The sequence below is a fragment of the Crotalus tigris genome, unplaced genomic scaffold, assembly GCF_016545835.1.
Source record: "Crotalus tigris isolate CLP2741 ecotype Arizona unplaced genomic scaffold, ASM1654583v1 scf7180000020588.15403103151:6194809, whole genome shotgun sequence".
Lineage (NCBI taxonomy): Eukaryota > Metazoa > Chordata > Lepidosauria > Squamata > Viperidae > Crotalus > Crotalus tigris.
In genome coordinates, this window is record NW_024098092.1 from 1,687,426 (window position 1) to 1,715,006 (window position 27,581).

At 44.8% G+C, this 27,581-nt stretch overlaps 1 protein-coding gene across 32 annotated transcripts in view; it reads right to left on the reverse strand.

The window, feature by feature from the left end:
- KIF1B (kinesin family member 1B) overlaps positions 1-27,581 on the reverse strand; it is an 88,374-nt gene that overhangs the window by 43,005 nt on the left and 17,788 nt on the right. For 14 of the 32 annotated variants that reach the window (XM_039367626.1, XM_039367625.1, XM_039367615.1 and 11 more), the window contains exons 3-17: positions 26,073-26,149; positions 23,825-24,004; positions 21,246-21,311; positions 18,324-18,502; positions 16,817-16,928; positions 14,979-15,056; positions 13,826-13,891; positions 12,494-12,511; positions 10,704-10,779; positions 10,039-10,117; positions 9,631-9,773; positions 7,701-7,739; positions 4,850-5,061; positions 1,586-1,665; positions 120-195 (exon numbers count right to left, since the gene is read on the reverse strand). In XM_039367626.1, coding sequence (XP_039223560.1) covers positions 120-195; positions 1,586-1,665; positions 4,850-5,061; positions 7,701-7,739; positions 9,631-9,773; positions 10,039-10,117; positions 10,704-10,779; positions 12,494-12,511; positions 13,826-13,891; positions 14,979-15,056; positions 16,817-16,928; positions 18,324-18,502; positions 21,246-21,311; positions 23,825-24,004; positions 26,073-26,149 — 1,481 coding nt within the window. The remainder of the gene's footprint in view (positions 1-119; positions 196-1,585; positions 1,666-4,849; positions 5,062-7,700; positions 7,740-9,630; positions 9,774-10,038; positions 10,118-10,703; positions 10,780-12,493; positions 12,512-13,825; positions 13,892-14,978; positions 15,057-16,816; positions 16,929-18,323; positions 18,503-21,245; positions 21,312-23,824; positions 24,005-26,072; positions 26,150-27,581) is intronic. The other 18 variants (XM_039367630.1, XM_039367629.1, XM_039367636.1 and 15 more) reach the window with 5 other exon arrangements.

Genomic DNA, 27,581 nt, shown 5'->3' on the forward strand with positions numbered 1-27,581 from the left:
TTAACTTAAGCCACCTCGAAACCCTATGTTAGGAAGCGAGTCAAACACAGTGCTGCCATCTCTGCAGAAAAGTGACCATAGATGGTTGGACCGGATAACCACTGTACAACGCTGCCTACCTTTTTGGGTGAGAAGACGCCAAGGGTGCCCCCATCTTCTCGGATGGCAACTCCCATCTCAGCTAAGAGCGCTTCCCTGTGGAGGAAGGGACAAGAGATTGTAAAGAATTCCTCGACACACGCTTAAAGTTCAATTCGTAAATTTGGAGAGGAGTGGACAAGAGGAATTTAGTTGTTGTTTTCAGTGTGGGAAGTTGCACTGCGCAGAAAGAAGAAAGAGTAAGAAGAGACAGTATCATGAAATGTAAATCAGAATGAAAGGCATTTTTTAAAATGTCCCAGTTTGTACAAAAGACAGTTTTGATTAGAACTGTGGTGGGGCAGAATGCAGTATTGCAAGCTAACTCTGCCCACAGGCTCAAGGTGGACTCAGCCTTCCGTGCTTCTGAGATTGGCAAAATGAGGACCCAGATGGCTGGGGGCGATATGCTGATGTTGTAAACTACTCAGAGAGTGCTGTAAAACACTATGGGGCAATATGTAAGTCTATGTGCTATTGCTATTGCTGTTGATTGTCTTCTCCTGATATTGTGGAGGATAAAAAAAAAAACAACCCAAGTAAGATAGAGGATCAAAATAACCCCAAGCCAAACTTCTTTTGCAGAAGTATCTGGGAACCTTCATTTCCTATACATATATCTGAATGAATTTAATTTGATCTGACTATGATTAAGGAATCAAAGAAGAGGGGGCCACATTATTCTTCAAAGCACCAGACGGCAGGACGAGAAACCATGGTTGAAAACTGACCAAGGAGAGAAGCAACCTGGAATTAAGGAGAAACTTCCTGACAGTGAGGACAATCAACCAGGGGAACAGCTTTGCCTCCAGAAGTTGTGGGTGCTCCATCACTGGAGTTTTTAAGAAGAGACTGGACAGTCACTTGTCTGAGATGGTATAGGTTCTCCTGCTTGAGCGGGGGGCTGGACTAGAAGACCTCCAAAGTTCCTTCCAGCTTCTATTCTATTCTATTCTATTCTATTCTATTCTATTCTATTCTATTCTATTCTATTCTATTCTATTCTATTCTATTCTTCTAATTCTATTCTACTCTATTCTGCATTCTAGTCCATTCTCTGTTCTATTCTATTCTATTCTATTCTATTCTATTCTATTCTATTCTATTCTATTCTATTCTATTCTATTCTTTCTCTCAGGATTATCTCAATGCTCTTCTATTGTTTTGAACGGTCTATCCACAGAAGCAACCCTTCCCCTTCTCGAATCGTGCCTGGCTGAGGAATTCTGGGAGTTGAAGTCCACAAGTCAAAAAAGGGCCACATTTGAAGACCCCTGCTCCAAGGCAGTGTTTCTCAACCTGGCAGCTTCAAGATATGTGGACCTCAAGTCCCAGAACTCCCCAGCCAGCATGGGGAATTCTGGGAATTGAACACACATCTTCAAGCTGCTACGGTTGAGAAACACTGCTCTAAGGTAATGATAGAAGATGATAAGGGGGCACTAACCTCTCCATCCGAATTGCTTCGGTCTTCCTCAATTTCTCCTCCCAGGTTTCATTCAGCTCTGCAATGATTTTCTCAGATTCCTGAGGGGGGGGGGAAGAGAATGGAGAAATAGGGTTACATAAGACAGAACGCCAGTTTCATTCTAGGCTCCCCAGCCCAACAAATTAAAATCTAGCCAAATCGAAATCCAAGAACGGTCAGCGAACAGACTGATTGTCTGGAACCCAGAAATCCTAAGCGTCTGTGAAGCTTTGGATTCTGCAACAGATCCTGCGAGTTTCAACCTATATTTTTTCCCTTTTCTTTCATCAAAAGCCCTAGTACAGTGTTTCTCAACCTTGACAATTTTAAGGCATGTGGACTTCCACTCCCAGAATTCCACAGCCAGCATTGCTCTCATAAAATAGTTTTGTATTTACAAAGCCAACGATTTCTTTCAATATCCACTTGATCGGGCAACCGTCTCTAAAAAAGAACTGCAGCAGAATCCTATCGGGTGCCAAAATTAGGCAAAGATTCGGAACAACATTTTGGACAAGGCTTGGTTGAAAAGCCTTGATAACCTGTTATCTTTCCACATCGTCTTACAATGTAGAATCTGAAATGTTAGTCTTTTTTGGTGGGGGGGGGGTTACTGCAAGGCAATCCAACTGGTCAGTCCTAGAGGAGGTCAACCACAACTGCTCTTTAGAAGGCCAGATCCTGAAGTCGAAACTCAAGTAGGTTGACCGCCTAATGAGAAGGAAGGACTCACTGGAGAAGAGCCTAATGTTGGGAAAGATGGAGGGCAAGAGAAGAAAGGGACGACAGAGAATGAGATGGCTGGATGGAGTCCCTGAAGCAGCAGGCGTGAGCTTAAATGGACTCCAGAAGATGGTAGAGGACAGGAAGACCTGGAGGAACGTTGTCCATGGGGTCGCGATGGGTCGGACACGACTTCGCAACTAACAACAAAAGAAGTTTCTAGAACCACATTAGCATTCTGATACTTTAAAGTGCTGAAGCTTTTTCTGCAATCACCATCTTCAACCAGCCATGTAACAAAGAGTTGTTTCTTTCCTCAGGAATGGAAATTTGGGGGGGGGGGAAAGATTCCTCTTTTGAGTCAACAGGCTTTTTCTTTGCCACTGACAGCGCTTAAAAAAAAGCTACACTCCCAGACGGATGAGATAAAACGTTACAGTGGGGTGGGAATGCTTAAACAGAAGAAGAGTCAAATGCCCACCAAGCCTTTTCTTCCAGGATGGACAACTCCAGTAGAACAGGAGACAATGTGCTGCTCGCCACACATTCATTGCCTGGGAGTTTTCATGGCATTTCACAGCTCACTGCAGAGGTGCCGCTGTGAATACTGATGACAACAGCAAGCCTATCCCAGACATTTAAAGTTGCAAATCAGAGACCTGGAGCTGTCACCTTGAGCCAAAGCAGGATCTAAAAGTAGGGACCTACCTTGGAGAGAAACCAGAACTTTTTTTTTTCCCCTTCTACCCCCTTTTACTTTCTTTTTTAAAAAGGCATACATTTTGTATGCCTCCAGCCCATCCAAGGGGAAGAAAGGGGAGTGAAAAAAAAAAAAAAAGGCAGCATTCAAAATCTACAACCCAGCCAGCTTGTTGCTTCACAAGCCTAAATGGGGGTGGGTGGGTGGGGGGAGGGGGAGGGAAGCTCTGGCAAGGCCAAAAGAGAGAAGTCTTCTACTGTTGTGCCCTTTGGAGGCCACACAGCACACAGATGCTGCACAAAAGGCTCCACTGTCTGCAGATAACAGGACGTTTTCTGCGCCACACATTTTAATGAGCGGCCTCGGGCGTTGCAGAGGGTTAACACTGACTCCTAGAGAGAGCGACTAATACAGGAATTTTAACAGTTGCTTTTAACTTTTGGGGACATTCTAATTCTGTTGGTCACACTGAGGAATCCCTTAAGTAGAAAGGGGGAGGGGGGGAATCTCCATCAAAGAAAGATTTTTTTTAAAAAAAATCAGAAGTCACTGAAGCGCCTTCGCAATTTCAATTTCGTTTCCGCTGATGTTTTTAACTTTGCTGCCTGTTCAAATTGTTTTATTTGTTGGGTGTTTTTTTTTAATTATTTTCAAGAGCAATGCTAGTGGAATGACTTTATATCATGCCTTGGTATCATGCTTTTCCTCTTTTTTTCTGATGGGGTGTCATTGTTGTTACTGTTACGTATCAATGACAACAGTTGAAATCACAGCTGCCGCTTCATCAGCTGATGTTGATTATTGTTCGCACTGAATTTTTCCGAAATTATTTTTATTATTATTATAGTTTTCTTAAAATTGCCAAGGTTGAGAAACCCTGTTCTTTTATATACACATATATATTATTAATTTTTATAGGATTAGGAATAGGGTTAGGGTCAGGGTTAGGATTTTTTAAAATAACATTCTTAATATTTAGCAAACAGCATGTTGTCTGGGTTCATGTAATTAAAAAAAAAAAAGAACAATAATTATCATAAACAATATGTTAATGAACTGCTCAATAGTCTTATTAATATATATTCAATGTTACATATCACATTCCCTTCTCTCTAACTCATTTTTCTAGCCATTGATAAAAATTGTCCCATGTTCTAAAATACACTGAGTCTTCTTTCTCTTTTATCTTTAATGTCAATCTGTCCATTTTTGCACAATCTGAAATTTTCTTAATTAGTTCCTCTTCCGTTGGTTAGGTTTTCATTTTTTCCAATATCGGGCAAATACAATTCTTGCTGCCATTAGTACGTGTAAAATTAAATATTATACAGTCTTTCTCATAGTTTCCTCCTATTATTCCTAACAAAAATAATTCTGGCTTAAAATCTACCGTATATTCCGGCGTATAAGATGACTTTTGAGAGCGTCGAAACAGCCTCCGAACTCGGGGGTCGTCTTATACACCGAGTCGTCTTATACACCGGAAATAAGGTAGTTTCTGGCGTATAAGACGACTTTCTAGGCATGCGACTCGACATCGATCGTCTTGCGACCCAGCGTCGAACTAGGGGGTCGTCTTATACGCCAGGTCGCCCTATACGCCGGAATATACAGTATTTGTTTTTTTTTGTCATTGTCTCCCACCGTCAGTGTATTTTTGAACCAAAATCTTTTAGCTTTAGGGCAGGTCCATCAGATATGGAAACCCTGTTCTAAAGGGTGATATATTTGTGTTGCACTCTAACAGATGTTAGGCAGATGTGGTTCTGGGCTAAAGCAAGATAGGTTTCTTTGGGCATTTGACACTCCAGCCGCCGTACCTTCAGACGTTCAATGGCTTCCTCTCCTCCAGGTGTGGACATGATCCGTTCTTGGATGCTGGAGACAGCAGTTAAGCCCACCTGACTACTGAGAGAGCAGGAAGATGGAGATGCAGTGAGCGAGCCCATGGATGCTGTGGAAAAATGGCCAGGACGTTGATTCTCGGAGGCTAACAAGTATCTGTGCTTATTGTTCTGAAAATCTTTCAGATCTGAGAGGAAGAGAGAGACAGACAGACAGAAAGACAGACAGACAAGCAGAAGGGGAGAGGCAAGGCAAAGGAAGGAGGAGCAGAAGAAAAGGGGGAGAACACAGGGAGGAGATACCAGTATAAGAGGAAAAGGCACCAAAAAAAGCAAACCGACAAAAGAGATTTAATCGTACCAGGATGGCAGTTTTGAAACATGCTTCCCCCAATCTACACCTTGCTGCAAATTTGTCAAGAAGGCAAAATAACCAGATCATCGACATGTGAATTAGCCACTTCATTGCTCGTGCCCATTTCACAGGCATCTTCTCGGGCTGATAGTTTGCACCCGAGGCAGGCTAGAGAAGGTTCAGTGGCATTCAAGGAAAGGTTGGGCCTTGCTCTCTGATGCCTATGTAAGGATTCCAGGCTGATTCCCTACTTGACTCCTCCCCCTGGCTCAGCTAGTTCCTTGAAAAAATTCAAGAGAGCTCCTGGCCTGGAGTAGCATCTGACGTCCTCAAGGGTCCAGCCTTTTAGTATCCTGTTCTTTTATCTGGGTCTGGTTCAGGGACGGAGTGCGAGCTTTGCTATCATCCGTTAACTGACCCTTTCAAACGTTAATACAGTGGTTCTCAACCTGTGGGTCGGGACCCCATTTGGAGTCAAACGACCATTTCACGGGGGTCGCCAAACAAGGCTGTCAGCCATTTTCCCCCCTTTTCTTTGGCCACGCCCCTGATACCCAGTGATGTATAAGTGGTTGGGGGTCACCACAACATGGGAAACTGTATTATGGGGTCGTGGCATTAGAAAGGTTGAGAACCACTGCGTTAATACCAGGGATGGAATTAATTAGAGGCGTCCAGAAACTGTCACATTTCACGGAACTGCAGGCCTTGAGGGTACCCAACCTACACGTGTTCTGTGCTCAAGAGCCCAGTAGTTATGTTTCAAGTGGGTTTAAAAACTGCCACCTGCAAATTCAGAAAAGAGCCAGGGTCGAGGGTAGAGCGCCATTCAAACACGCCAGAGAGCAAAATCGCACACCCTGGAGACACTCATGCATCCACAGGAGAACCGGGAAGGCTTACTACAAATGCCAAAGCTGCTACACAATTGTCACAGAGCACCACAAGGCAGCTAGGCCATGCATATTCCCCTCTCCAAAAGCTGCGTCTGCAGGGACTAAAAAGTCAAGAGTTAAAAGCTGTGGAGCTGAAAGCGGCATTAAAAAAAAGGGGGGGGGGAGAGAGGAGCAGAAATACTGGAAAATTTAAAAGCGAAACAAAAAAAAGCCGAGGGCAGAAAGGAGACTAGATCAATTACACTTCCAATTGTCTGCACTCAAGGAGATGGCCAAGATGTCTTTCTTGCTTTAACTAGCAGGGCAGGCTGAGGCCTTGAAAACAGCACTCAGCAGTTTCCCAACCTTTTTTTATTATTATTATTTTTAATCTCCACAGAGGAAAAGAGATGTCTGCAGGAAAATGCTCAGGCACCTCTCTAGCAATCCATTCAATAAAGGCTTTCTGTGTGGAGCCTATGATTTTTTCAGCCTGCCCACCTCTCTATTAGCAAGATGGGTAATAGCTAAATTGAGCACTGGGTGGAGAATGTCTAATAAAAACAAGAAAAAGGCATTATCCAGTAGGCAGCTGCCCTGATATCAACATTCAAAGAAATAACAAAAAATATACTGTATTTTTCAGCTATTTCAGATGAGCCCTGGTGGCGCACTGCAGTATTGCAGGCTAAACTCTGCCCACTGCCAAGAATTTGATCCTGACCGGCTCAAGGTTGACTCAGCCTTCCATCCTTCTGAGGTTGGTAAAATGAGGACCCAGATGGTTGGGGGCCAAAGGCTGACATTGTAAACTGCTCAGAGTGCTCTGTAAAATACTGTGCAGCTGTGTATAAATATATATATATATGTGTGTTAAATTTGGATTGCCAACTAAGAGTTAAAGGGAGACTGGTATAGCTATTTCGAGCTACTTAGCTCTCATCAGCCAGTCATACCCTTCTGAGATTTGAACCTGGGCTGCCTGGGCTTCTTACACATTAGGCAGCTGTGTTGACCTCTAGGCCACAGGCTCTTTCTCACTTTATCAGCTGTGTCAGGGAGGGAAGAGACCATATTTGGGCCGACCGGGTGCATTGTAAAAAACACTTAAGACACACACACATATATATATGTATGTATGTATGTGTATATATATATATGAATGAGAAAGAACGTACTGCTAAACTGAATGAAACTGTGCACTTTTAAATCTCTTTTGGCTTTGAACTGCCAGGATTTGAAACAAACAGGAATATTTGATACATACACACACAACGCAGGTAGGTATCATTTACCCCACTCTGGCTATCGTTACGTTTCCAAGTATCGGTAGTTCAAGCACAAGAGGAATTTAAAAGATACATCCTTGATTTCACCCAGTCTTTCAGCAGATGTTCCTGTTTCCTTTCAGAGAGGTTTAGATTAGAGCACTCTGTGTAAAGCCCTCTTGGAGGATTCCACACTTTCATTTCGTCTTGTTGTTTTTTTTAAATGCTCTCCTGGTATTTCCTTGTAAGAAATTGGAGTGTAAAGTTCAAAGGCAGCCCACCCTGCAGAAGCCAAAGATGGGGATAGGGATTGATTCTGCCATACACACATTTGCATCCACCTCCCGAGAAATCGTCCAGGGGATCAACTGAAGAACGATGTTAGGAAGAAAAGACAAGAAGGATAAAAACACTCAGGGTTAAGAGTAGACATGTGAGAAAAGGGAAAAGCTTTGCTGATGGAAAAAGAAGGAAGTCAGATTCTCAAATTCAACAATTTCAACTACTTTGTTATCATAATGGGGGGGGGGGAGAAAGAAATCCTCTATGATTTGGGAGTGAAAATCCACTGCTTATCTGATTTGTGCTAAGGAAACATTTTCTCCTTTTATCCATTGTTTTTAGTGCTCTATACATACACACTGTACGATTAAAAAGAACAGACAAACATTTCTTGGCAGATAAACAAGCATCCAGAATTCAGAAACAATCCCTTAACAATTCCCAGAGATTCAATGAGAGAGAGAGAGAGAGAGAGAGAGAGAGAGAGAGAGAGAGAGAGAGAGAGAGAAAGAGAGAGGGGGGGGGAGGGAAAAAGATCACACTCTCTGTTCCAGAAACTCAACGCTTTGCCTTCATTCGTCAAAACTTTCTCATCATCTTATTGTGGCAGCAGCTTTTTTACTGTAAAATGATCAGCCGACATCTCCAAAGCCAATTCCTAAATTTCTACGGCAGTGACCCGCCTCCCAGGATGGACAGGGTGTGATGGGGATCTAATCTGTTTGGAGTTTAAGCAGAAGAATATTGCTCTGGAAGCAACAGGCGTTTAAGATGGAAGACTCAAGAAAAGAAGCTAACGTGTAACCAATGTATAATTAACAATATTTTTTTAAATGTAGCGTTTATCGTAGTCTCTCTCCCTCCCTCCCTCCCTTCCTCTCTCTCTTTCTCTCATATTTTTAAATTTTCAATCGCATCAACTTTAAAGTTTAATAGAGACATGCTTTGATTGGAAAATGGATGCAAAAAATATCTTGTACTATACTAAGCTTTTAAAAATGTACTAGAACATATTAGTCAGGTGATACTTTAAATTCGTTGGCAACCTTCCCATACTTGACTCATTGTCTTTGGCTCTTTTCATCTAGCCTGCCCTTGTGTGGTCTTTTCCTTTTATTCTTTCAACAACAACTATAATCATAATAGTAGAAAGGGGAGGGGGTCAGTCCTGGCAACTTAAGTTCTGCTAGAATAAGTCCCAGTTTGGCAAATGGGACTGCCCTGCTCTAGTTTGTCCAACTGACTCTGAGAAGGAATGAAAACGTAAACATTAGCTGCCTTGTTTTGTTCTAAGAGGGCATTTTGAAATGGAAGGTTGTTGGCGCTGACAACCACAACCTAGTCCTGAAACAAAAGGTTACAGGAACAAGCTATTATTCCAGCTGGTTCAGCTTCCAACCCTGGGAGCTATTTTCTGGAAGGCTTTCTAAATATTCATCCAGAGAACGAAACATATAACAGAGTAACAGAGTTGGAAGCGACCTGGTGGTCTTCTAGTCACTAGTGCAAACCCCTGCTCAAGCAGTAAGTCCTGTTCTATTTCAGACAAATGGTTGCCTAAATCTTTTCTCTGCTTGATACTCAACTGGGTTGGATAAATCAACAAGGCTCCAACACAAGATTATGGACCAGGCCTGTCAATCAAGCTAAGTCAGAGCCCCCAACCTTTTGGGCATCAGGGACCGGTTCTGTGGAGAGGGGTTTTTCCGCAAACTGGAGGAGGTGTGGTTTTGTGTGCTGCCTGCATCCCAAGGATGGGGCTTTGCTTGTTTGTGCGGACCGGTTGCTGGCATGCTGTGGCCCATGCTGGTCCATGGACCAGGAGTCGGGAACCCCTGAACTAAAGTACAATACATAAACTTTGGTTAAACCTAACCTCTTTGCTACACCCTCACATTGACCAAAAACAGGATGTTTTTCTCCCAGGAAAGAAGTCTTCTTCAGAGAAACAGGAATCAGCCAGATTCACCCGCTTACTGTCAATGATGTCTCCAAGCCCTTGAGCGCGAAGGAGATCTTTGAGCCGTGTGACTTCTTCCTTCAGTTCCCGTACCAGCTTGGCGTTGGGATCCTCGTTGATCACTGCGTTGCATTTGATTTGCTTGGCCCGATCTGCATATCTGGACAGATCAGTGGATTGAGAGAAAACAAAAGCGGTAATGTTTGTTTAAACATCTTAATGTGGTGATGGCCAAGAATCCCGGAAGGGCTTTTATCTAGATGAGCCTGAAGAAGTGTGGACTTCAACTCCCAGAATTCCCAACCAGCACCTCTAGGAGTTGAAGCCCACACATCAATTGCTCTACAAGCCCGAGTCACACTGCATAAGACAAGAGAGAAAATGTGGAACGGAAAGCCCAATTATTTTAAAACCCCATTCCATACCGTAATGTGCTTAATGTTTCGTCATAGTTTATGTCTGCTGGGCTCAAAGCAGCCACCATGGCGGTTCTGGAGTTGCCACCTACAAGGCAGAAAGGCAGTCAGATCAAGGAAAGTCAACCCTGGCTGCCGAATCACGAAAAGACTCGGCACAAATGCACCACAAACCATTATCACAATTATCCAGCCCTTCATCGGGATGTGGTAAAACATACGATACTTTGACAATCAGATGAGCAGAGTTGTCGAAGCGCAGAGGGCCAAAAACAGACAACTCACTCCACAGCTTGGTGAGTTGTAAGAAAGCTAATTTGATATTTGCCAAAGTTAAGGAAGAAAATTGAACGTTCCTATTCTCTCTTCGGTCCCAGAAACATCTGCCAGAATCAAATGTCATCTGACCAATGAAAAGTTACAATCAGAATTTCTTCCACCCCAGAGCCGCAATAGTTTTTAGATCCTTGCTTTGAAAGCGCAGCTGATCAAACCGACATATTTAAAAGACCAAAGTCTTGGCTTCAGAGGCAGAGGATCTAAACGTCGTGGACTACACACAAATGGGGCCATTATTGTTTGCAGAGAGATCTACCACGTACAAAATAAATTGCTGGTTATTCGGAGTGAAACTTTAAAAAAACGAGCGGAAAAGGTCACACTCAACTTCGTACCTAGGTTTTCCCGAAGCAGCCAGGTCAGCACAGAATCTCTGTACGGAATAAAATCCGTTTTCTTTTTCTTCTTACTCTGCAAAAGGACATTTGGTACTTAAGAGCCGATTACCGTACAAGACGCTTGCAGAGAGAGGTGTACCCAAGCGGGTGGGCTGCCACTTCCACGGAACAGGATATGGGAAGCCACAACCTGGTGGAGGTGATTCTCCTGAGAAGAATCTTTAGCAGCCTTAGACTCAAAGGGCTTTTTTAAAAAAAAAACATTTAAATAGGTGCCTCTCCTTAATTGACAAAAGAACTGAACTTGTTAATTGTTTTTGGCAGAGACAGGAAAACTGGAAATGGCAAGCCCCATCTTGGAAGAGGCATTAGAGGGAAAAAGAAGGATGCTCTTTTTAACCACCTTGGTGCAGCTGCTGCAATACACCAAGTTGGTTCCCACCACATCTGTCAGGATGAGGACATTTTATTATCCAAGTTACATGGCACTTCTGGACAAAAATGTCTTCATTTCTCAGCAGACAGAAACAGGGAATTGTGGGACAAAACCAAGCAAGGCCAGTTTTGTTCCATGTTCCTATATTTGTCTCTCTCTCTCTCTCTTTCTTTCTCTCTCTTTCCCCTCCCACCCAACTGAGTTTTCCTTTGCCAAGAAGGAAACACATTGTGAAAGTGCTCTGGGCCTAAAATAATTGCTTTTAAAAATATTTAAAAAAGGGCTGATTCTCCAGAAACACAGGACTGGAGCCCTGTATCGGATGTGCATGAGGCTTGGATCCTGGCCATGATTCTGATGGGGTTAGCCAAAAGGCAGCTGGTGAGTCTAATCAGGCCCAAGAACAGATGCCTTGGCGCAAAATAAAGAAAGAAAACCCAACTTCTGTTGGAAAATCTTTTTTTGAGAGAAAGAGGGAGAAACTGCTATTCTACGTATGCCTGAAGGCACGTACTATATACTAAGACAGCCCAGAACATTAAAAGACACCTGTTGTTGTTACAGAAGTGAGCCACGTGTGATCCAATCACATATATATTTTGCCCCACTTTTCTGATGCAGAAAATTCTCTCTGCAAGACTATCTTTGATGTGGCAAAATTGGGTCGCGCCAAGACAACAGCGCGCAAAAAAAAAAAAAGAACGTTTTCTTTAGAGTGGCAGAGTTTCTCCAGATATGACAAACATCCCTGCTTTAAAACTGACAAAACAGTTTTCATTCCTACAGGGGAGGCTTACTTGCAATCAAGAGGTGCAACTGGGCAAGGAGACTGCCATACCGATCAATCGAGGTTTTACTGTATTTACAGTCGGAGAGCGAACACAATTAAAAGTCTGTGGCTTCTTCCAAAGCTCATCCCAATCTTTGAAGCAGGCATGTTTGCAATGCTAGAAAGGATTAGATGGGGTGGGAGTGTGTTTTCTTTAGAAAACACATTGCTAGCTAGGAACCAGCAGTGTCTACATCAGGGGTTCTCAACCTTGGCCACTTTAAGACTTGTGGACTTCGACTCCCAGAATTCCTCAGCCAGCTTTGCTGGCTGAGGAATTCTGGAAATAGAAGTCCACAAGTCTTAAAGTGGCCAAGGTTGAGAACCCCTGGTCTACAGCCATGTTTCACAACCTTGGCAACTTGTAAAGATGTGTGGACTTCAACTCCGACGATTCCCCAGCCCAAGCATGCTGGCAGAGGAATTCTGGGGATTGAAGTCCACGTATCTTCAAGCTGCCAAGGTTGAGAACTACTATTCTATAGGCTACCACATTCAGTGACCACTCTTTACCCATCCTACCTTGCTGGTGCAGTTATCCTAGTTTTGGAAGCAGAGAATGGGAAAAAGGAGATAAGAGTAAGTAGGACCACAACAGAGTCAAAGTTCCCTGTCATTTTCCCCCAAAGCAGCACACCAGTTAGTCTGACTTCCCATCACCCTAAAAGGCCAACCCTCTATATTAGAACTCTATGATACAGGAAGCTATGAAAAGCAACTCCAGCCGCAGGGTAGGCGGGAAGTTTTACAAGAGAGGAAACAGGAATTCCCGAGAGAAATGGGGCCAAGACTAGCCCGCCCGATATACAGCGTTCCAATAAAGGTAGTCCCCGAGTTAAGACCGCGACTGAAACGAGGATTTCCGCCGCTAAGCAAGGCAGTTGTTAAGCAAGTCACGCTTAACAATTTTACAAGCTTTTCCCCCCCACCACAGTTGTTCAATGAATCCCTGCAGTTAAGTCATTAGGCAAACCCAGCTTCCCCCATTGACACTGCTTGTCAGAAGCAGATGGGAAGGTTGCTAGTGGCGATCACTCGATCCCAGGATGTGGCAATCTTTATAAAGGTACACCGGTAGCCAATTATGATCACGTGATCCTGAGGATGCCTACAAGGGTTGTATAACCAAGGACCAATCATAACTCACTTTTTTTCAGTACTCACTTTTGAGTACTTTCATAACTCACTTTTTTTTGTCAATTTGAACCTTCCCTCTATCGGCAACGTCCACAAACTTTTACGGCTTGGCAGACCGGTGGGGAGGAGGGGAGGGTAGAGGGGAACCGGGCTGTGTGAGTGGCGGGCCGGTGTGCATCGACAACGTGCAGCTTGACATGTGAGCAACGCATGTGCAAGTTGAACAGTGTGCACGTATGCACACACGCTGGCTCGCCACTGATGAAAATCGAGCCGAGCGCACACCGGTCTGCCACTCGCAGGGCGCCGGTCCTGAATAGGCCCCAGTCCAGTAGCGGGGCGTGGTCTGGGGGTTTGGGGACCCCTGCACTATATGAATGATTGTTAAGTGACAGACTGCCTTTAATAGTAGAGAAGTAGTTCTGGGTTAAACTGCTAGGCCACACCATCGGTGCACCGACCACTCGTGTGACTTAGTTTGGAAGTGAAACATCTCTGGGGATACAAGCCATTTCAGAGAGCACCAAGAACAGATACAAGAAATTCCAGGACTGGATATAACCTATACCTATTACTACTATACTATTTCCCCTCCCCTCCCCATGTCATCTGGAAACAAATGCCCCTTTCACATCTCCCCTGTGACTAAAGCCCCAAAGAGCTTGCAAAGCAACACCTTTTTTTTTTTTAAGGATTTCCCCCAAAATCTGGACTTACCACTTCCGCCAAGGCCGAAATCACTTTCCCCAGCGTGGTGAGGGACTTGTTGATGTTTGCCCCTTCCTGGAAAGGAAATGAGAGGGAAACGTTGCTCAGGTACCAGAAAGTTGGAAACGCAAGCTGGCTCCCCTGTCCTCAAGCAAGCTGGGAGTTTGTTTGACTAACTGCAGCAAGGATCTTAATGGCTGGGTCTGCCCAGGGATCGGTCTCCCGTGAGCAGTGGCTGAAAAGGACTAGAATCGGTTCTTCGAGTGCATTCCCTGAGTTGGCAGGGAGTTTTAAAGAAGAATTGAGAGGAGTTAGTAATAATAATAATAGTAAAGTTGGAAGGGACCTTGGAGGTCATCTAGTCCAACCCCCTGCTCAGGCAGGAAACCCTATACCATTTCAGACAAATGGCTGTCCAGTCTCTTCTTAAAAATGTCCAGTGTTGGAGCATTCACTGCTTCTGGAGGCAGGTTGTTCCGCTGGTTAATTGTTCTCACTGTCAGGAAGCTTCTCCTTAGTTCTAGGTTGCTTCTCTCCTTGATTAGTTTGCTTCTTCTCCTGCTTTCGGGTGCTTTGGAGAATAGCTTAACTGCCTCTTCTTTGGGGCAGCCCCGGAGATACTGGTAGAATGCTATCCTTTCCCCCCTTGTCCTTCTCCTCATTAAACTAGACATATCCAATTCCAGCAACCGTTCCTCGTATGTTTTAGCCTCCAGTCCCCTAATCATCTTTGTTGCTCTTCTCTGTACTCTTTCTAGAGCAGTGGTTCTCAATCTTTCTAATGCCGCGACCCCATAATACAGTTCCTCATGTTGTAGTGACCCCCAACCACTTATACATCACTGGGTACCAGGGGCGTGGCCAAAGAAAAGGGGGAAAAAATGGTGGACAGCCTTGTTTGGCGACCCCCGTGAAATGGTTGTTCGACCCCAAATGGGGTCCCCACCCACAGGTTGAGAACCACTGTTCTAGAGTCTCAACATCTTTTTTACATCGTTGGCCTCTGAAAATGGGGGGAATGTGCTAAAGAAGTCCATCAGGGAATCACAATGGACAGGTCACGATCAAGAGGGCAACTTCAGGCACACTGGGCTGTCTGCAAACCAAAGAACGATGGCCATTTGCCGGCTGCCCACCAGACCCCATCCCTGCGAGCTTATACCTTTAGTCGAGTCCCTTTGGCCCCAGTAGAATCCGCTCTCTCACTCCCAGCGAGATCCACCAGGCTGATTTTGCTAACCTGGAAAGGAAGAGACAGATCAGGCAAAGCACTCTGATCCAGAGGATAAACAACAGGTCAGACACTCGCAATTTGGTAGGATCCAACAAGACCAGGATTGAATTGTGTTCCGTCGGACCGGTACCGCCTTACTGTTTTTAGTGTATACACAGTGCTCAATAAATTGTCTGCTTTTTGTTGTGGGTTTTCCAAAGTGTTATCTCAAGCTAGAAAGCTTCTCTCCCAATGGGGATGTGCATTTTTTTAAACATGGGTATCCCGCTATGTCCATCGTGTATCTAAAGTAGGCTTGTGGGGAGGAGGCAGAAAGGAATTAATTAGTCATTAATTTGTTAAGTTCTGCCCAGGCAGAAGTGCCTCTGCTTCTGCGGGTGGGAAGGGAAGGTAAATTGGTCTCTCTTTCTTCCAAGTTCTTCCTTACTTCTTTTTCCCATCGCTGGTGATTTTTCTCTCCTTCTTTTGCATTCCAGATATAGCATAATTTTTCCTCTGGAAAAACCAGAGAAATTAACAGGCTAACAAGAGTTGGAACGGACCTTGGAGGTTTTCTAGTCCAGACATGTCAAACACAAGGCCCGGGGGATGGATGCGGCCCGCGAAGTGGTTTCATGTGGCCCGCAAAGCCATCCTGGAAACAGTGAGGGAACGGCCCCCGCTGCCTTGGCCCTGGCCGGCCGGGAACCAATGTACAATTTTGTGGTGGCCATCTATGCTGAAACGCATTCAGTCTCAGCTCCACAAGGCCGTCTGGAAACAGCGAGGGACCGGCCCCTGCCACGTCGGCCCCACCCCTGGATGGATGCTGGGGAGGGGTCACCCTTTGTGAGGAATGAAGAAATGCACCATCGCCTGGAAGTGGCCGGCAAATGGCCCTCGCCTACTTCACATATCCGGCTTGATGGGCTCCGGCGGAGGGGTTTCGACAGGCTCTTCCAGTGGACCATGCCTTGGCACTTGCCCTGGTCCCACCCCCTTCTGCCAGAGACCCTCAGAACTGTCCCACTCCTGCCCAGGCCCCCACAGGCACCCTTGACGCGAACGATGTAGAGCTGGCCATGCCCACCCAATAGGCCACACCCATTCCATCCACACCCACCCAATAGGCCACACACCCCCGCCCCCCGAGGGCCACCGCAATGCTGATGCGGCCCTCAATAAAATTGAGTTTGACACCCCTGATCTAGTCCAACCCCAGGAGACTTTATATCATTCCGGACAAATGGCTGTCCGGTCTCTTCTTGAAAAATCTCCAGTGATGGAGCACCCACAACTTCTGGAGGCCAGTTGTTCCACTGATCACAGTTCTAACTGTGATGAAAGTTCTCCTTAGCTGTAGGTTGCTCCTCTCCTTGATAAGCTTCCATCGTTTCCTGTCCCGCCTTCTGATGCTTTGCAGAATAGGCTGACCCCCCCCCCCTCTTCTTTATGACCGTCCCTCAAATATTGGAAGATGGCTATCATGTCACCCATAGTCTTTTTCATCAGATTAGACATGCCCAATTCCTGCAATCATTCTTCATATCTGCCTCCAGTCTCCTAATTGTTGCACTTTTTTAAAATAAATAAATAAATCTGGTTTTAAAGAAAAGAGGCGAGTTTTCCAAAGACTTTCCAAGAGATGTATGGTATTCCCTCCTATCCTATCCTGTCCTGTCCTGTCCTATCCTACCCTATCCCTAGAAAAACGGCTATCACAGCCTCCTATAGGCTCTGGATCAATTGCAAGGATCAACTGCCACCCAGGAGAAGAAATAGATTACCTTCTCGGTGGAAAGGTTTGTTTCAACATCGAGTTTCTTCTGAGTAAAAACAATGGTGAAGACAGCATGAGAACGGCTGCTGGTCTCGTTCATGTTGGTAGCTGCTACCGTCCTGGGGAAGGAAAGAAGAGAGAGAAAACAAAATATTAAAGATAAGACTATAAAGCAGAAATGGTTAGATCGACAGCTTTATTCCGAGAGGAGAATATATTTAATGATGGCTTTTGTTTGGATATCGCTTCTGCTCCTTTAGGACTCCTGCTACAGAGAGTCAGAATATTACTGAGCGATGACTTTTGGCGGCCAGCTCAAGCCTCTAGCCAAACTGAAATGGCAAAGCATTTATTTTTTTTTAATTTTATGAGGTTTTTTTTTAATATTCTTTTCTTATATGCAACATCTCAGCTTGTAGATGAGCAGTAGGAGTTCTCTGGTTGCCTTCAGTATCTTTTTCAACTGGAAATATGAGAAAATGTGGATTGTATGAGGAAGATCTATAGCGGATTAGTAAATGTTTTGATTGTTATACAATTAATGTCCATGTGGAATGGACATTAATTTTAACAATATGACTGCTATTTCCTAGTATATGATTGTATTTTGATAAGGTTACTCTGAATGTGATGATTATTATATTCTAATATTTTTATATCTAGACAACACACTATTTAATACAGAAATGGAATTTAGCAGAAGAAGCTAAACTATCAAGGGGGGACATGATAGCAGTGTTCCAATATCTCAGGGGCTGCCATAAAGAAGAGGGAATTAAGCTATTCTCCAAAGCACCTGAAGGCAGGACAAGAAGCAATGGGTGGAAACTAATCAAGGAGAGAAGCAACCTAGAACTAAGGAGAAACTTCCTGACAGTGAGAACAATTAATCAGTGGAACAGCTTGTCTCCAGAAGCAGTAAATGCTCCAACACTGGAAGTTTTTAAGAAGAGACTGGACAGCCACTTGTCCGAAATGGTGTAGGGTTTCCTGCCCGAGCAGGGGGTTGGACTAGATGACCTCCAAGGTCCCTTCCAACTTTACTATTATTATTATTATTATCTCAGACAAGTGACTGTCCAGTCTCTTCTTAAAAACCTCCAGTGATGGAATGTCCACGATTTCTGGAGGCAAGCTATTCCACTGGTTGATTGTGCTGTCAGGAAGTTTCTCCTTAATTCCAGGTTGCTTCTCTCCTTGATCAATTTCCAACCATTGTTTCTCGTCTTTCCCTCTGGTGCTTTGAAGAATAACGTGACCCCCTCTTTTATGTGGCAGCCCCTCAGATACTGGAACACTGCTATCATGTCTCCCCTGTTTCTTCTTTTCTTTAGACTAGCCAACCCCAAGAAGCATCATTTCAATTTGACTCTATTAATAGAGTGCCAGCAGTTAAAAGATGATCCTTTCACAAATCACGTTTTCAAATCTTTCCTCCCCGTCCGGCAACACAACTAGGTATGAAACACAAGCTTCAAGACTCTCCCCCCCCCCAAGTGACAAAAGACACCAACCTCGCTTTATTCCCAGCATCCATGAGGTCTGCAATATCAGTGTAAGAAGTGACCGCAAGCTTGGACAGGTCTTCTACGTAAGGCCCAAGTAGCGGGTGTTCCCGGACCCGCAAATTCCCTTTGTTTTTGGGGTTCAGTAAGTCTCGGACTCTCTCGCAATAGATCTCCATGTAACTGACCTATAAGAAAGGGACAACCATAGAAAACGGTGACTAATACACATAGTCCTCGACTTACAACCACAACTGAGCCCAAAATTTCTGTTGCTAAGCGAGACATTAGTTAAGTGAGTCTTGCCCCCAATTTATGACCTTCCTTGCCAAGGTTTGTCCAGTGAACCCCCGCAGTTGATAAGTTAGTTAACCCCCATTGACTTTGCTCGCCAGGAGGTCGCAAAAGAGGCACTGTGACCGTCATAAATAGGAGTCAGTTGCCAAGCGTCTGACTTTTGATCCCGTGACCACGGGGAGGCTGCCGATGAGTGTGAAAAAGGCTCCTAGGTCGTATGGTTTTTTTTTTTTCCAGTGCCGTTGTAACTTTGAACGGCCACTAAATTAAGTCGAGGACAACCTGCACGGAAAAGGCAGGTCATAATACAAAAGGAAAATGGATTTCCAAAAGCTGTCCGGGGAGTTAGAAGTGCTGATTTAGAAAAGCTCCATTATTCATCACGAGGGCACTTTAGGGCCAAGACATCGATAAGTATTTTGAGAGCTTCTTCTGGATCACTCAGGTATCTAAAGCGGCGATGAGGCAAGGACCCACACAAATAGCTCTGAGCTCAAGGAGCCATCTTAGATAAAAGTGGGCCTTTCTTGAAGATTGCCCAAGATAGTCTCCTCTGAGGGGCAGCTGCCAACTTCAGCCCCTCTCGCTTCTTGAGAAAGTTGGGTGTTGTGAAAGGGGGACCGGAAGGGGTAGGAGAGGTGGGGGAACTTCCAAAGAGCAAGCCTTGTATCGGAAGGGGCCACAAGCAAGCCACTAGGTAGGGCCCCATTCTAAATCTTAATACAATTCAGCCAGGGATAATGAAGCTGCAAACCAGCACGATCTGGGACAAAGGTATCAATGAAGACAAGTCAAGCAATGACACTGTGCGTGTATGAGAGGGAGGAGGGGGAGACGGAGACGGAGGGAGGGAGAGAAGAGAGGAAGAGAGAGATGGGGAGAGAGATGGGGAGAGAGATGGAGACGGAGAGAGAGAAGGAGATGGAGGAGAGAGACGGGGACAGAGAAGGGGGAGAGAGAGAGGGACAGGGAGAGAGAGATGGAGACAGAGAAAGGGAGAGGGAGAGAGAGAGATGGGGAGAGAGAGGGGGACGGGGAGAGAGAAAGGGAGAGAGAGAGGGACAGGGAGAGAGATGGAGATGGAGGAAGGGAGAAGAGAGAAAGACAGAGAGAGGGAGAGAGAGAGAAAGAGATGGGGAGAGAGAGGGGGACGGGGAGAGAAAAGGGGAGAGAAAAGGGGAGAGAGAGGGACAAGGAGAGAGAGATGGAGATGGGGAAAGAGAGAGAGATGGAGACAGAGGGAGGGAGGGAGAGAAAGAGAGATGGAGATGGAGGAAGGGAGAAGAGAGAAAGACAGAGAGAGGGAGAGAGAGAGAGAAAGAGATGGGGAGAGAGAGGGGGACGGGGAGAGAAAAGGGGAGAGAGATGGGGAGAGAGAGGGACAAGGAGAGAGAGATGGAGATGGGGAAAGAGAGAGAGATGGAGACAGAGGGAGGGAGGGAGAGAAAGAGAGATGGAGATGGAGGGAGGGAAAGAGAGAGAGGGAGGGAGGGAGGGAGGGAGAGAATTGCCTTCAAGCTCTTCTTGGATCAGGGAATAAATGAACCTCTGAATAAGTTCAGGATCAACCCTGGCTTGGCTTCTTCTGAAGAAAGGGGAGAATCCAAGATTCATTATCTCGCCCCCACTCTCTCTTTTCTCGGCCGTCCGGACCCCCAGGCCCATCTCTTGCAAATTCCTACCACAAGAGTCTGAAAATGACTCCCTGCTCTGAACCTCTTTTCCCCTCTTGCTACTCTCACTTCAGAGCAAACAAAGGCCTTGGCCAGGCACATTTTTTTCCTTAATCGGAAATCCTGCTGAAGCATTTATATCGGCTGTTGCAGGTAAAGGGGGGGGGGGGGAAAGTCCCGAGGACGGTAGAAGACCTTATAATATGCTTATATTATAACAGGCTGGAGTAAACACAAAATCTCTTGATGTTTCTTTGGATGTTGCTGGATTTTCTTTTTTTTTAAGAAGGATATGGTTGGGGCAAAAGAAGAAGAAGCAGGATGTTCCATCTTTGGCAAGCTCCAGGAGAAAAAAACACTGCTTTTTGATTTTATTATTTTTTTTTAACTTTCCCACGGGGAATCTACATTAACCCCAAACTCCTTAGAAGCCAGCAAGTTGCAGAGAGCTTAGCAGAAGCTCTGACTGTTTTCTTCCAGAAAGGAGAGCTAACAAAACACAGACTAAATCCGCACGGCAATGTACTACTTTTACGCAGCCTGGGTTCCGGCAAGCGGCTTTGTGAATGGTCTGGAAAGGCCCCTGTGTTAACAGGAAGAGTGTGTTTATTCAGGCACAGCCCCATCCATTATGCTATCTTCTGATGGTGTACATTCTCCCCCCCCCCCTTCCATACACGCTCCCCATGTGCTTCCTCTCCCAGCAGCTAAAGGGGCCCTCCAGCACTACACCAATATCCAGAAACAAATCAAAGAGCATTCCAAAAATCATCCAGCCGTTCATCTTTGGCTCCCTTCAGCATCCAGACATTATCTCGGTCGATTCGAGCTTCTAATAAGGAAACGGCCCCTGCGCACTTCTTAAGGCTCAAGTTGTGAAATCCCGCTGGGGAAAAAAAAACACCACGAAACTGAATCTCCATCGAGTCAATTTTTGGGGCCATACGGACACACCGCTTACCTCCACAGAGTAAGATATTTCCTCGTTGCTGTTGTCGTTGATCTTCTCAAAGAGCTCTTCGCACAACTATAAAGAAATGGGGAAGCATCAAGCTATAGTTTAGGTGGAAAGGAGACCCTATACCCGTGGTGGCGAACCTATGGCACGGGTGCCAGAGACGGCACTCAGAGCCCTCTCCGTAGGCACGGGCACCGTCGCCCCAGTCCTAGGCCTTCAGCTGGGTTTTAGAAAACCTTTTCGCTTTAGGCCTCCGCCACCATGTACACACACAAAAAAAGGTTCAATCAAACAATCAGTCAATTTCAACCTCGTGGGAAAAAAAAAGGTCTCGCCAAGTTGGAATCGATTGATTGAACTTTTTAGTCCCACCCAGTCTGCCGTTACCACAGCCACGCCCACCCAATGGGCCACACCCACCTAATGGGCCACACCCACCCGGCACCCAATGATGCATAAGTGGATTTTGGGTCGCAGTTTGGGCACTCGGTCTCTAAAAGGTTTGCCATCACTGGCCTAGGATATTTGGCTATAACCGTGCCACCTGGGCCACACACACACACATACACACACACACACACAGCCTGCTCCAAAATCCATTGACAGGTTCCTAGTTTAGCTCCAGCCAGCCAGCCAAAATTCACTAGAAGTAAGCCTATTGGTAAGCCACTTTCATAATTTCACGGTGACCGAAGTGGGAAGGCGGCTTGAGTAAAGGAGGAAACGGGCCTTCAAAACTCAAAATATGTAGGATGGTAAGCTGCTAAGAGTCGCCTCAGCGAAACGGGTGGCATAGTAAGTCTAATAATAAAAAATAAATAAAAACAAGATCATTGAAACGAGGAACAGGGGTTGCATCTCCAAAGGGTGATGGTTACAGAATGCAGAAGAAGAGAGCTGGAAGGGACCCTGGAGGTCATCTAGTCCAACCCCCTGCTCAGGCAGGAAGCCCTACCCCATTTCAGACACAGGGTTGTCCAATCTCTTTCTTAAAGACTTCCAGTGTTGGAGCATTAGGCTAAATCTTCTCTATTTCATCATAAAGCATTAACGCCGCTACTTGGTTTTAGAAGCATCCTTTGTATTTCCATCAATCTGGATACTTTTAATAGCTCCACTAAGTCACAGTTTTTCGGGGTCCTCATTTCTTCCTTACCCCCTTCTTGTACCCCCCCCCCCAAGAATAAAGAAATTCCCTGTATGCAAAGCTTTCATAGCCCAGATCCAGGCATCTTAATTTTATATTCAAAATAAAATGCAACGTACAAAAGAGACGGCGCTGCAAATATTTGCCACGGCTTCCTTTCTCACAAATGCGAGGCAGAAACTTGAGTGAGCACAAGTTCAAAGAAGGTCATTTCAATCAAGGACACACACACACACACACCCAGTCTACGGCTTTCAATAAAGCTAAGATAGTTGTACCTATGTAGCCAGAGCAGGCCGTTTCAATTTGGGACCAGTTCTTAATTCGGCACACGCCCAAAGCCAAACACAAAAGCTTGCTCAGTTTTCAAGTGAAATCACCGACGTGTCACGAAGTGTAGAAAATCAGAATTTTCTAACTGCACGTTTTGGGGCACAGTAATTGATTTGCAATCTGTAACCTGCACAAAGAGCTGCTGAAACCAACTTAGATACAGAGAAGCTCCCCGTTTCGTGCAACGTGGCAGCAGGTTTGCAGGTTTGCCAGTCTGAAGCGTCCAAATACGGACACTCAATTTAATTTCTGATCCTTTGATCTTCCTTCTCCTAGACCTCAGCTTGAACACCTGGCTAACATTTCATTTAATCAACACCCTTGAACCAAGACGCCCTGTGTCTCCTTCGCAGGTTTGATCAGACGGCTGGCCTGCTTTCGGACACAATGATTATTCGGATCCACTATTCACAAAAAAAAACCACTTATATGAGCTTAGCCTTTGCTCTTCCCTTATGGTTTCTTTCAACTAACTCCGCATTGCAGACTGGAAAATGCTGTCTCTCGGTGCCGAAACGCCACTGTCATTTTAAATTATTTGAAGAAGACCAAGGGACAAAAGACAAAAGCATCTGAAGAAGTCTGTCGTTTCAATGTATCCCAACTTCATTAAGAAGAGCAAAATAATAAACAAATAGGAGAGAAAAGCAGTGAACAAAATCGATGAAAACAAAACCCAGAGCAGGCTGGATTCCACTGTGCTGACCTGAGCCATTGTTCAGAGGCCACATTTGAAGCAGGAAAAGGCATTCAACACTCACAACCGACCACAAATGGTCACAAACGCAACCCCTGGAAAGAGACGGAAGGCAGCAGAGCATTTTGATATATTTATTAAAGGTAGAGGGTGCCTGTCTCACTACGCAGAGGCCTCATCTGTTTGCAGAAGGGAAAAAGCTGGGATATTCTTCTGAAAGGCTGAGGCAGAAAGAAAAAAAAAGGAAGGAAGGAAGGAAAGAAGGAAGGAAGGGAAGGAAGGAAGGAAGGAAGGAAGGAAGGAAGGAAGGAAGGAAGGAAGGAAGGAAGGAAGGAAGGAAGGAAGGAAGGAAGGAAGGAAGGAAGAATATTTGGGCCCCGCAAAATAAGCCAAGATCCCGTTTACCTGTGGGATGATCCCTGCCTGGTTCTCCTCCTGCTTCCCCATCATGGTGTAAGATTTCCCCGCTCCAGTTTGGCCATATGCAAAGATGCAGACGTTGTAGCCTTCAAAGGCGTGGAGGAGCATTTCTTTCCCGATGTCGTTGTAGACACGGTTTTGAGAGGCGAAGCAAGGATCCTCAGACTGCAGGAATTTAAGAGAAGAAGATACTTAATTTCATGTCTCCCACGGTTTGGGGTACCTTTTTTAAGGATATTCCCAAAAGACTTAGAGCAGTGGTTCTCAACCTTTTTAATGCCGCGACCCCCAACCAGTCGTAAGTCGAGGACTACTCAACCGGTTGTAAGTCGCAGACTACTCAACCGGGGCAGCACCGTTTGCAGAACAGGACTTTTGGCGGGCTCAGCAGGGCAGAGACAGCCTGGACAATTCCTATTGGCTTTTGAAAGCCAAGAGACTTAGACTCTATTCAAGAGAGTCTATTCTATTGGCTTTCAAAAGCCAATAGAATAAAAGGGAGGAGCACAGCTAAGGAAAAGGGGGGGGAAATGGCGGACTGCGTTGTTTGGCGACCCCTGTGAAATGGTCGTTCGACCCCAAATGGGGTCCAGACCCACAGGTTGAGAACCACTGACTTAGAGACAAGGATATTCCAGCCTAACAAGGCTGCCCCATTTCCTTCGTGTGTCACTTATGATAAGATAACCTTTATTGACATTTTTATACTGTGGGCACAATGGCAGACATCAAAAATGAAATTGAGTTGCCCGCCCTCAAAGGGAAACACACACGACACACACCTAAACATACTATGAACAACATATGTATAGACCCACACCCCTACATATACGTAGCAAATAAATATTAAATATTGTCCATCTTGAATATATAATGGAAGGAGGAAGCTTGAGATTTCACCAGGTTAATGCTGTAGGGCAGTGGTTCTCAACCTTTTTAATGCCAACCGGTCGTAAGTCGAGGACTACTCAATCAGTCGTAAGTTGAGGACTACTCAACTGGTGCAGCACCGTTTGCAGAAGGGGACTTTTGGCGGGCTCAGCAGGGCAGAGACAGCCTGGACAATTCCCATTGGCTGTTGAAAGCCAATAGAATTAGACTCTATTCAAGAGAGTCTCTTCTATTGGCTTTCAAAAGCCAATAGAATAAAAGGGAGTAGCACAGCTAAGGAAAAGGGGGAAAAAATGGCGGACTGCGTTGTTTGGCGACCCCCGTGAAATGATCGTTCTACCCCAAATGGGGTCCCAACCCACAGGTTGAGAACCACTGCTGTAGGGAATGAAATTCTGGCTGAATCTGGATGTTCTGCTTCGGATGCCACGAAGCCCCCCTCCTCCCACAAGGTAACAGGGAAGACAAATATATTTCTTGTGCAGTAGACTGCTTTATCTCAAAGGCAACTTTGAGATGACTTTATCTCCCAAGATGATTTCGCTGCAATGTTTTCCTGATTTCTTTTGTTTTCTGAGAAGGCTTACGCGGGGAAACTTTGACGAAAACAGTATGCGGGTTCTGCAGAGATTTAACATTTTTATCTACAGGCAAGCTAGAAATACTTAGTTGCCTGCTCTACCTAATGCAGAGATTTTCTTTTTCTGGATAAATCACAGGGCCGAAAGCGCGATGGACAGGAAGATTCATTTTCCATCGTTTTCATCTCTGAAGAACAACTGAATGGCGATACCTCAAAATCCAATAACTGCTGGAAGTCGGTGAAATCCTAGCTGTAGCTTCCATAAGATATGGGGGCTTCAGGGCCTGGATGCCAGTCTGCTGTCATGGTTTAGTCTACTGGGAGCCAAATGGGGAAGCAGCGTACACTGCTCTTAATAAGCTAAGCTAGGAAACTGAAAACTCATCTTTTACGGAGCTAGGAATATTCCAAGAGGAAGTTTATACATAGACTCCTACATGGAAATTGTTTGAGGTTCAAATTCCACCTTGGAGCTGCTTAGGCTAATCCTCTCTCTCTCTCTCTCTCTCTCCTCTCTGCAAAGCCATCCTTGGACACACTTGTACCTCCTATGAAATTTAATATTTCTGATTGCAGGCTGGAAAATGCATTTAGATCGAGAGGAACCTTTTGGCTCTTAAAAACAGCTAAAATCGCAATACAATCAGAGGAGAAAAACAGCTGTTGCCTGGAGGACTGAGACATATCCACCCGTCCGCTCCCTGGCTTTTATCACACTTTCAGAAGGAATCTGGGTTCAAGACAAACTAGGGTTCTTACCGAGGTATGGGACCAGTACGAATAGTCAAAGCTGAAGGATTTGGGTGCTTCTTTCGGATTCTTTGGATTCAAAATACCTGAAAGACAAAAAAAAAAAAAAAAAAAAACATACACATTTACTATCCAAGAACTCTGAGGAACAATCAGGGCAGAGAACGTACAATTCCTATCTTCTACTAGATACTTGACTGAGCTTGCTTTCCAAAATGGGACTCATGAAAAATTCTACCTCATCTATTTCTATTACAAAAGTGAGGTGCAAAAATAATAAGGTGGAAACTCATCAAGGAGAGAAGCAACCTAGAACTAAGGAGAAACTTCCTGACAGTGAGAACAATTAACCAGTGGAACAGCCTGTCTCCAGAAGCGGTGAACGCTCCAACACTGGAAGTTTTTAAGAAGAGACTGGACAGCCATTTGTCCGAAATGGTGTAGGGTTTCCTGCCTGAGCAGGGGGTTGGACTAGATGACCTCCAAGGTCCCTTCCAACTTTACTACTATTATATTATATAATATCACACACTGAAGATGTCACCTAGTTGGATAATGAAAAGTCTGCAAGAAAACAACCAAGTTCGGAGAGCACTAAGAACTATCATAAACAAGAGTAAATGCTGTCCTCAGGAGAGCCACATTTGTTTGAGTTGGGGGCTATATAAATAAATCTTTCGAGGAAGAATTGCTTGGCAGACTTCTCAATTGCTAAATAATCCAGTATGAATCCTGTGGGTTTGTTAATTTTGTTTCATTTTATTAGCCACTCTTATTAGCTTGAGTTCTGTTCTTTCACACTGGCTCTTGTAGGGAGCCATTCCAAGTTGCTGGTTTTGAAATGCTGGTGAGCTATTCAGTAACTGAATTCATGGATATTTATTTATAAGACTTACATGGCCACCGGGCGGTTGGGGACCCGTTTTAAACCGTGGTGTGTTTTTACCACGGTTCACTGAAATAGTGGTCGGGTTCATGTAGATTGTTTGAAGATGAAATCAGATTGATAAAAACGGATCAATGCTGTCACAAAAATTCAGGAAGTCACTTGGAAATTCTGGCCAACTTTCCACAGGATATAAATGAGAGAAGTTAGTAATGTGAATTCCACAGACTTTTGCTAACCTTTTTTCCGCTTCTGTTTCCTCTTCCATAGTTGGACAGTGAGCTTACATATATCAAGGTTGTGGGGGAAAAAATATAAGTTTAGCCACCTCTAAACCTATTTTTTCCACAACCTTGATATGTTTCATTACAGAAGCCTTTATTTTTACGTTGTGAATCTGCTGTGTTGAGGGTCCATTCAGTTGCAGCTTAGAAACATGACAATAAATGCCAAGGCAAAACAGAGAAATGTGGAGGCTAAGAAGGGGAGAGCATTAGATGATGGATCTCTCTGTCTTTTTTTAAAAGATATCATTTCTGTGAACATTTTAATTGGCTCCTCTATGGTGTTTTTAGTTTCTTTCTCAGGCCCTTTTTATTGCAGACTCTGGTTGTTCCCACAGAAGGTTGAAC